The following is a 10,426-nucleotide window of genomic DNA, read 5'->3' as shown; positions in this document are numbered from 1 at the left end:
GGGCTGGAGGTAAAGAGAATGTTCAGCCCTCCCATGAGAAATAACCAACAAACAAACAAACACACTTTCCTCCCACCCGCTTTTTGGGTTCTTAATTGGTCGCCTCCTCTGTAATACTCCGTTCTTTGAAATTGAGGGCTTGGCTTCGGTTGAAAGGGCCTGAGGGGGGGGGGGGGGAACGCTCCCTCTAAGCTGTGGAGTCCTGTGAGCAAAAATTCTACTTGGCGAGCGACTGGCATTAAAGTTCTGAGCGAGTGATTTGGCTGCTGCATCAATCCGTTTGCTCTGGAGCCCTCCTCCCTGAGCGGAGAGAAAAATGGGTGAGCCGGAGGCTAAGAAACGGTGAGCTGGCTCACACTAACTCGGCTTAGAGGGAACACTGATGGGGGTGGGGTCCTCGGAGCACCCGGAGCCAGAAAGCTGACCGACTCAGGAGTGACTCCCCTCCCCCTTTCTTCTCCAAAGTCGACTTGTTAAGCAATGGAGTTTGCACCGCTCGGCTTGTGAACCTGTCGGTTATGATGCTGGAGGTAGAACTGGCTATGCCAAAGACAATTGGGAACCCTCAGGGTACAAGTATAGCCGCAAACAACACCCACCAAGGGAAGACCATCTACAATTCACAGTTGTATGTGCTCAAAACTGTATATTGCATTCACTGAAATACAAAGAAGGGCTAGTGGACATAACCCAATAGAGCGTCTGGTAATGCTCCCTCTAAGCTGTGGAGTCTGGTGAGCAAAAATTCTACTTTGTGAGCTCCTGGCACGAAGGTTGTGAGTGAGCGATTGGGCTCCTGCATAACTTAGTTTGCTCTGGAGCCCTCCTTCCTGAGCGAAGACAAAAATCTGTGAGCTGGGGGCTCAAAAAACTATGAGCTGGCTCACACTAACTCAGCTTAGAGGGAACGCTGGTGTATGGACACTTATCCAGTGGATGGCTCGTGACAATTAAGCATCGCTTACAAAAAGAACATGTTCAAAACCAACGGGAGACCCCTCTGTAATTCCATACACAGATAGTGTCCATAGCAGGGTGTTTTTTGTAGAAAAAGCCCAGCAGGAACTCATTAGCATAATAGGCCACACCCAACAGCAGAAACATATTAGCATATTAGGCCACACCCTGACAGCACCCCTCATTAGCATATTATGCCGCACCCCCATTTTACCAGAAGTCTGGTCATCCAGCCACCTTTTGATTCTTATTCTGTTTGTTTGTTGTCAAAATCCAGAGGTTTTTTTGTAGCAGGAACCTCTTTGCATGTTAGGCCACACCCCTAATGTAGCCAATCCTAATCAGTTTCTGCTGTTGGGTGTGGCCTATTATGCTAATGAGTTCCTGCTGGGTGTGGCCAACTCGGGAGCCAGACGGAACTCCGTTCCTGTGTGTTCCTGTCCAAAAATAGCCCTGGTCCATAGACCTCCAAACAGAAAGTGACTGCAGCAGGAGATGCCCACCGTGGAAGGAATAGCCACTGGATGCCTCTCCCAGGTATAAATCAGGACGTTCTTTTTATAAACTATGCTTAATTGTCATGAGCAGTCTGTTGGATAAGTGCCTATACATTCTATGGGGCTCTGCCCACTAACCTTTCTTTGTGTTTTAATGAATGCAATGTACAGTTTTGAGTAGATACAGTTGTGACTTGTAGATGGACTTCCCTTGGTGGATGTCGTTGGAGGTTGAACTGCGGCAGCCAAGGATCTGGCCTCCTCTAAGTGACAGCCCTTCAAAGGCTTCAAGAGAGCCATCCTGTCCCCCCTCAACCTCCTCTTCTCCAGACCGACCATTCCCAAGTCCCTCAGCCTTTCCCCCCAGGGCTTCGGTCTCCAGGCCCCCGATCATCCTCGTCGCTCTCCTCTGCACCCCCGCTCCATTCTGTCCACATCCTTTTGGAAGTGAGGCCTCCAGAACTGCACACAATCCTCCAGGTGCAGCCTGACCAATACAGTGTACAGAGGAACTACGACATCTTGTGATTTGGATGTTATGCCCAGGGCCGGCTCGTGGTGTTTCTGTGCCCTAGGCAAGGGTGCCTTATGGCGCAGATGCCAACCTCCCGGTTGGGGCCTGGAGACCTGGAGACCTCTGGAGCCAGCCACCCTTTTTCTGCTGCCACCACCACCTCCCCCCCACTGCCACCAAAGGGGGGGGAGGGGGGAGGCACAGAATGGTGCTCCATCTAGGGCCCGGCATTCTAGGCGAATGCCTAGTTCACCTAGTGGCCCTGGTTATGCCTCTGTTGATACACCCCAAGATCGTATTTGCCTTTTTTCTCGCTGCATCTCACTGGCCGCTCATATTTAACTTTCGGTCCACCCTCACCCCAAGATCTGGTTCACACACACTGCTACTCAGAAGCATATCCCCCATCCAGTATGCGTGCTCCTCATTTTTGTTACCCAGATGTAGAACTCGGCGCTTATCCCTGTTAAATTGCATCTTGTTCACATCCACCCCCTTTTCCAGGGTGTTCAGATCTCGTTGAATTCCATCTCTATCTGAGAGCCAGTTTGGTGCAGTGGTTAAGTGCGCTGACTCTAATTTGGGAGAACCGGGTTTGATTCCCCACTCCTCCACTTGTACCTGCTGGATGACCAGATAGTTCTGTCAGAGCTGTTCTTGAAAAAGAGCAGTTTATGTCAGAGTTCTCGCAGCCCCACCTGCCTCACAGGCAGTGTTCCCTCTAAGCTCACAGATTTTTGTCTTAGCTCAGGAAGGAGGGCTCCAGATCAAGCTAATTTCTGCAGCTGCCAAATCGCTCACTCACAATGCCAGTAGCTCACAAAGTAGAATTTCTGCTCACCAGACTCCACAGCTTAGAGGGAGCATTACCAGACGCTCTATTGGGTTACGTCCACTAGCCCTTCTTTGTATTTCAGTGAATGGAATATACAGTTTTGAGCACATACAACTGTGAATTGTAGATGGTCTTCCCTTGGTGGGTGTTGTTTGCGGCTCTACTTGTACCCTGAGGATTCCCGATTGTCTTTGGCATAGCCGGTTCTACCTCCAGCATCATAACCGACAGGTTCACAAGCCAAGTGGTGCAAACTCCATTGCTTAACAAGTCGACTTGCTCACAGGGTGCCTGTTGTGGGGTCCTCCTCCTCCTCCTCCTCCTCCTCTTCTTCTTCTTCTTCTTCTTCTTCTTCTTCTTCTTCTTCTTCTTCTGGTGTGTTCACTGAGCTTCTGAGATCTCGTGAGATTGTGCTAGCTTGGGCTATCCAGGTCAGGGCAAAATAAGTTAATTACTCTCAACGTGGTGGTGGAAAGTTGAGCTGATTTATGGCAACCCCGTAGGGTTTTCAAGGCAAGAGACCAACAGAGGTGGTTTGCCATTGCCTGCCTTTGCTTAACAACCCCGGACTCCCTTGGTGGTCTCCCATGCAAGTACTAACCAGGGCCAACCCTGCTTAGCTTCCAAGAACTGATAAGACCATCTGGGTGAACTCCCATGAGGCTGCCATATATTGAGTCAGAATCTTGGTCCATCAAGCTCTGTATAGTCTATTCAGACTGGCAATGGCTCCCCAGGGTCTCAGGCAGAGGTCTTTTACATCACCTCCTACCTGATCCTTTAAACTGGAGATGCCGGGGATTGAATCTGGGACCTTCCGTACGCTAAGCAGATGCTCTACCACTGAGCCACGGCCGCTCTTTACAGCTCTCCAGGGTCTCAGGTGGAGGTCTTTCACATCACCTCCTGCCTGATCCTTTTAACTGGAGATGCCGGGGATTGAACCTGGGACCTTCCGTACGCTAAGCAGAGGCTGTTCCACTGAGCCCTGGTGAGGGCACCCTCCCACCCCTCTGTCACCTCAAACATAGTGATGGGGATTGTCCCTTGGACAGAAAAGCTCAGGGATCCGCCATTATTGCAACCCATACTAGATCACACTCCGGGCTCTTTTTGTAGCAGGAACTCCTTTGCATATTAGGCAACACCCCCCCTAATGTAGCCAATCCTCCAAGAGCTCTTCTTACAGGGGCTACTGTAAGTTCTTGGAGGATTGGCTACATGAGGGGTGTGTCGCCTAATATGCAAAGGAGTTCCTGCTACAAAAAGAGCCCTGAAATGTGGCCAATCCTCCAAGATCTTACACAGCTCTTCTTATAGGGACTACTGTAAGCTCTTGGAGGATTGGTTACATTAGGGGTGTGTCGCCTAATATGCAAGGGAGTTCCTGCTACAAAAAGAGCAAGGAGGAAGAGGTCTGAAATGCCCGGCAAACCAAGAACTGCATGATGACCTTGTCTGGCCACCAAAGAATGGCTCCTGGTTCCCAGAAACTAATCCTCTGTTATGTTCTCTGCTGAGCCAGCCCGGGGAAGTCATGACTCTCGAAGATCTCCAAAGAGAGTATCCAATGAGTAATGAATAAGTGGAATTCACTGCCACAGGAAGTGGTGGTGGCTACAAGCATAGACGGCTTCAAGAGGGGATTAGAGAAACATGGAGGAGCAGAGGTCCATCAGTGGCTATAAGCTACATGGTATAGAGGGAGCACTCTGTCTGGGGCAGTGATGTTCTGTATCCTTGGTGCTTGGGTGGGGCCACAGTGGGAGGCTGTCTGGAGTTCTGGCCCCACTGGAGGACCTCCTGATGGCACCTGGGTTTTGGCCACTGTGTGTCAGAGTGATGGACTGGATGGGCCATTGGTCTTATCCAACATGATTTATCTTATGTTGTTATGTCTGAGGCAGTGATGCTCTGTATTCTTGGTCCTTGGGGGCAACAGTGGGAGGGATTCTGGAGTTCTGGCTCCACTGGTGGACTTCCTGATGTCACCTGGATTTTTACTACTGTGTGACACAGAGTGTGGGACTGGATGGGCCTTTGGCCTCATCCAACATGGCTTCTCTTCACGTTCTTATGTTCTCCTATGTTCTTACCATGTTTCCATGATGCCACCAAACCATGCTAACTTCTGTGCTATTAGAATTGCCATGGTATTTCAACTAAAGCAAGAGCTTCAAGGTCAGCTTGGAGACTATCTTTGAATGCTAGTTCACCAGAGGGAGAGAAGTAAGGGGAGATTTTGGTGTGATGCATCTGGTTGGCCACCAGAGAACACAGGGAGCTGGACTAGATGGCCATTTGGTCTGATGCAGCCAGCCTTTTTTCATTCTTTTGCTTCACCAGATGTCTCAGCAACCTTCCATCCAATGGGCAAAGTTGATTAAAATGTGGAATTTGCTGCCAGAGGATGTAGTGATGGCCACAGACTTAGAAGGCTTTCAAAGGGGACTAGATAGATTCATGGAGAGGTCTATCAGGGCTACTAGCCATGGTGACTAAAGCAAACCAGCACATTCAGAGAAGTCACCCTCTGGTTGGCCACTGTGTGAATCAGGATGCTCGACTAGATGGACCACTGGTCTGATCCAGCAGGGCTTTTCTGATGTTTTTATGAAGGCCTCGGCCTCTCTGCCCTGTGGTTGGCTCTCCAGAGGAACTGGTTGGCCACCATGTGAGACAGGATGCTGGACTAGATGGACCACAGGTCTGATTCAGCAGGGCTCTTCTTACGCTCTTATGAAGGCCTCAGCCTCTATGCCTGTTGTTGGCCCTCCAGAGGAACTGGTTGGCCACCATGTGAGACAGGATGCTGGACTAGATGGACCACAGGTCTGATTCAGCAGGGCTCTTCTTACGCTCTTATGAAGGCCTCAGCCTCTATGCATGTTGTTGGCCCTCCAGAGGAACTGGTTGGCCACTGTGTAAGACAGGATGCTGGCCTAGATGGACCATGCCTCTGATCCAGCAGGTCTCTTTTGAAGTTCTTAACCTAGCACTAGAGTCGCTACCAAAAGCTTCTCCTTGGCATACATACAACGTAAGGAGGAGCAGTAAAGGAAAGCTTCCCTGTGACCACAGTGATCTTCCAGGAGAGTCCCAAACCCCTTTAGATACTACCTGCTTGCTCTTGGCAGCCACCAAAGAGACCGTTGTCCCTCTCCCGGTTTTCTGAGATCCACATGTCTAACAAACGTTGCACCTTTTCTTCTCTCTCTCTCCTATCACTTCCCTTCCCCCTCCTCCCAGGTGTGGTTCAAAAACCGTCGGGCCAAGTGCCGCCAACAGCAGCAGCAGCAGCAGAACGGCGGCCAGAACAAAGTGAGGCCCGCCAAGAAGAAAAGTTCCCCGGCTCGAGAAGTGAGCTCCGAGAGTGGGACCAGCGGGCAGTTCACGCCACCTTCCAGCACCTCGGTCCCGACCATCTCCAGCAGCAGCGCTCCCGTGTCCATCTGGAGCCCGGCCTCCATCTCCCCGCTCTCGGACCCCCTCTCGACGTCATCCTCGTGCATGCAGAGGTCCTATCCGATGACCTACACTCAGGCCTCCGGCTACAGCCAAGGATACGCTGGTTCCACCTCCTACTTTGGAGGGATGGACTGTGGATCTTATCTCACCCCTATGCACCACCAGCTCCCGGGACCAGGGGCTGCCCTCAGTCCTATGGGCACCAACGCTGTGGCCAGCCATCTCAACCAGTCTCCGGCTTCCCTCTCCACCCAGGGCTACGGGGCTTCCAGTCTGGGCTTTAACTCAGCTACCGATTGTTTGGATTATAAGGACCAAACCGCCTCCTGGAAACTGAACTTCAACGCCGACTGCTTGGATTATAAAGACCAGACCTCCTCCTGGAAGTTCCAGGTTTTGTGAAGTCCTGTTAGGGACCCTTTGTAATAATCATCGCGGCAGCGACGAGGAGGACGGTTTGTGAAGGATCACGATGACAGTGACATTGAGAGACACGAGACAAAGCCCGGGGAGGGTTGAACATTCCACGGGTAGTCAGGTCTTCAGCTTAAGTTAAAGAGGGACGCGGAAAGAGCACGAGAAAACTGGAAGAGAAGGAAAGACAGTGGCCAGGATAATTCACACACACCCCGCTCCATTTTCATGTCTCACTCAGAAGCTCTGGAACGGAAGACCGGGAAGGAAGGCCACCTCACGTGGACAGAGAGTCGACTCGCAGAACCTTCTAGTTTTAGCCAGTCGTTGGTTCTCTTTGTCTGGAGGATTGTTCCAAGAAAGGGCCAGGTTGTCGAAGGGCGGGGGGTGGGTGGGATTGGTTTCTTGCTTTCTTCTTCTTCTTTTTGAAAAAGGAAATGTCTAGATTTCTCTCCTCCTTTCCTTTCTTTTGTGTGCGTGTGGAAAGAATACTCCTCCTCTCTTCCCATTCCCAATTTGTCTCCCAACTCTCGGTTAAAATATTTTTTTAATGGATAACGTCTCTCTCTCTCTCTTGCTCTCTCTCTCTCTCTCTCTCTTCAGGGCCAAGGTTGGCAAAGTTGACCACAGTTAAACCCTTTTAAAAAACTCAGTTCAGAGCTGTGTGGGTTGTGGGACTGATTGTCTTAGATGCACTGTTTTATTTAAGAGGAAAGGCGAAAAGAAAAACCCCTGAATAATGTCCATAAGGAGTCAATATGTAGTTTTTAAGAGACAATCAGTGTGTGTCTTATATAAATGGTACATCTGTGTTTTTTAAATCTGTGCTAGACTTAAAAACTGTGATCTCCTGTATTGTATGCAACTAAGAACTCCATGCCAGCAGGGGTTCAGCTGTTATTTTAAATAGGTTATAATTAACAGTGAAATTTGAGCAACTGAGTTACACACCATTTCTCTCTCTCTCTCTCTCTCTCTCTCTCTCTTTTCTCTCTCTTTCTCAATTGCCTTTCACCAGAGGTAAACTGCACTGAAAAAAAACTTTTTACAAATGATCGAATGAGCCACCGAGATGGGGGGGAAAATTAATTAAAACCAGTCAATTAAAAAAAAATTACAGAAGGACTTTGAAAACTCATCTGTAAAACTCCGCTTACTGTTGGGAAATCTAGCAGTAAGGAGAGGGGGAGAATATTTAAGACTTTGGTCAATTGCTCTGACCTTGAATTTCCTAAAGGAGAAAAAAATCCTTCATTGTTTTTAAATGCTTGCAGATGTGAAATTGAAAAAAAAAGAGAGAATATATATGCATAAACTTTTTTTTTCCTTTTCTGGATTTGGCAGATATGTATAATTATATTAAAATGGTTCTAGCACAACGGCCGGCGACATCGTCTTCCCGTTTCTCGCCTTGCAGAGGGCTCTTTTTAAAAAAAAAAAAAAAATGAAGAACTTTCCGGAGCTGGAAAAAGGGTTTCCGGATTTGGGAAGGGGGTGGAGGGGCACTGCGAGAGAAGGCCGGAACCTTTCCTATTTGGCTGGGCTATCATTCTATGCATTTAAATAGCCTCGTGGTTCATGGCCTCCTCAGGTTAGCTGGTCATTGTATCCCACACAGAACACAGGTGTTGTTTGTTTTTTTGTAATTTTTTCCCTTTATTCCGTTGATTGAAGTAGGGAATAAAATCGACCTGGAAGGAGAGAGAGAAAAAAACCTGGCCCAGGCTAGAGTGCAAGAGAGCCAGATACCTTCTTGTCGATTAATTTAGAGGTTGAAAAGGCAAGGGGGCAAAGGGAAGAGGGAAAGGAAGAAATCCTTGGGGGGGGGGGGGGTGGAGCTCAGAGGGTGTTCCAGCCGCCTCCTTTAAGCTTTCTCCGGAGGGATAGGATATACTGGGAACAGGAGAGCCAGTGAGGCGGAAGTGATGGCCGGATAAAGGAGTTTGGGGGGAAAGTTAGTTGAAAGCTATGATTTCTCCACAGCTGGACCGGAGAAAAAGGACCTTGGGGGGGGGGGCTCTCCTTCCTTGCCCCCCCCTTGAAACTGCTCTGGGATTGGAGATCTGTTTTCTCTTGAAAGGGGGGGGGAGGCGGCTTCCTGGGATTTCTCTTTCCCCCTTCCTCCACCCAGCTTAAATAGAACAGAAGTCCCGTTGGCACCTTCAGAGGCAGCATCTACAGCATCCTAGCAGAGAGAGGCAGATTGAGCACAGGGGGTCGGCGAGAGCGACAGTCGACTCGGACAATCGCGTTTCAACGATTTTTTTTAATGACCCCATTCAGCTGAGCCCCCTAACCTCTTCGGTTCACTCGGAGTCTCTCTCACTTTTTCTCTGAATCGTTCAAAGGGACACGGACTATTGGCCTAACGACCTATTATTATTTTTTTGTTTAAAAAAATTAATAAACCCCCCCCCCCATATCACCCAATTCAGTTGAGCCCCCTAACCTCTTCGGTTCACTCCATTTCACTTTTTTTCTCTTAATCGTTCAAAATTCCACCGACCATGGGCCCAATGATCTATTTTTTCATTGTTGTTTTTTTAAACAAAATTAATAATCCCCCCCAATCATCCAGTTCATCTGAGCCCCCTAACCTTTTGGCCTAAACGCCCATTATTTTTTTTTTGTTTAAAAAAATTAAAAAACCCCCCCCCCCATATCACCCAATTCAGTTGAGCCCCCTAACCTCTTCGGTTCACTCCATTTCACTTTTTTTCTCTTAATCGTTCAAAATTCCACCGACCATGGGCCCAATGATCTATTTTTTCATTGTTGTTTTTTTAAACAAAATTAATAATCCCCCCCAATCATCCAGTTCATCTGAGCCCCCTAACCTCTTCAGTTCACGCTGAGTTTCACTTTTTCTCTTAATCGTTTCACAGTTCCACCGACTATGGGCATAACATCTATTTTTTCGTTTTTTAAATAAATGAATTACCCCCCCTCTCCTATCACTCAATTCATCTGAGCCCCCTAACCTCTTCGGTTCACTCCGAGTTTCACGAGTTTAGTGGGCCACCGGCGTATTGGCGTAACGATTTATTCGTGGTCCGTAAGGATTTATTCTTCGTCGTTGGTAACGAGATGTTGGACCTTGGTAACTCTCGATTCGGGATTCGTGACGATCCCTTCGTTAACAGCGCCACAATATAGCTGTTGTTCCCTCTAAGCTGAGTCAGTGTGAGCCGGCTCACCGTTTTTCAGCCTCCGGCTCACACATTTTTGTCACAGCTCGGGAAGGAGGGCTCCGGAGCAGTGTTCCCTCTAAGCTGAGTTGGTGTGAGCTAGCTCACAGTTTTTTAGCCTCCAGTTCACAGGTTTTTTGTCTTCGCTCAGGAAGGAGGGCTCCCGAGCAAACTAAGTTCTGCAGGAGCTCAATCGCTCGCTCACGACTTTCATGCCAGCAGCTCACAAAGTAGAATTTTTGCTCACCAGACTCCACAGCCTAGAGGGAGCCTTGCTCCGGAGCAAACTGATTTGTGCAGGGGCCAGATCGCTCGCTCACAATTTTAGTGCCAGCGGCTCGCAAAGTAGAATTTTTGCTCAAAACAGCTTTAGAGGGAGCATCGGCTGTGATCTATTCAGTGTGTTACATGCAACATGTGTGTGCACGCGTGTGTTACCATGTCACCCATTTCTACCACGTCCGTCTCTCCTCTCCACAACGGCGCCCAGAGTCGATGCCGGATTTACCCCCCCCCCCTTTCGTCTAAAACTCCCGACCCTCAAACTTTCCAA

At 49.0% G+C, this 10,426-nt stretch overlaps 1 protein-coding gene across 2 annotated transcripts in view; it reads left to right on the top strand.

The window, feature by feature from the left end:
• OTX2 (orthodenticle homeobox 2) overlaps positions 1 to 6,673 on the top strand; it is a 27,006-nt gene extending 20,333 nt beyond the window's left edge. For both annotated transcript variants that reach the window (XM_015407429.1, XM_015407428.1), the window contains one exon: positions 6,053 to 6,673. In XM_015407429.1, the coding sequence (XP_015262915.1) occupies positions 6,053 to 6,673 (621 nt within the window). The remainder of the gene's footprint in view (positions 1 to 6,052) is intronic.
• The last annotated feature ends 3,753 nt before the right edge of the window (positions 6,674 to 10,426 follow it).

Source organism: Gekko japonicus, unplaced genomic scaffold (assembly GCF_001447785.1).
Source record: "Gekko japonicus isolate JY-2015 unplaced genomic scaffold, Gekko_japonicus_V1.1 scaffold367, whole genome shotgun sequence".
In the NCBI taxonomy this organism is placed as follows: domain Eukaryota; kingdom Metazoa; phylum Chordata; class Lepidosauria; order Squamata; family Gekkonidae; genus Gekko; species Gekko japonicus.
This window is presented reverse-complemented; position numbering and strand designations above follow the sequence as displayed.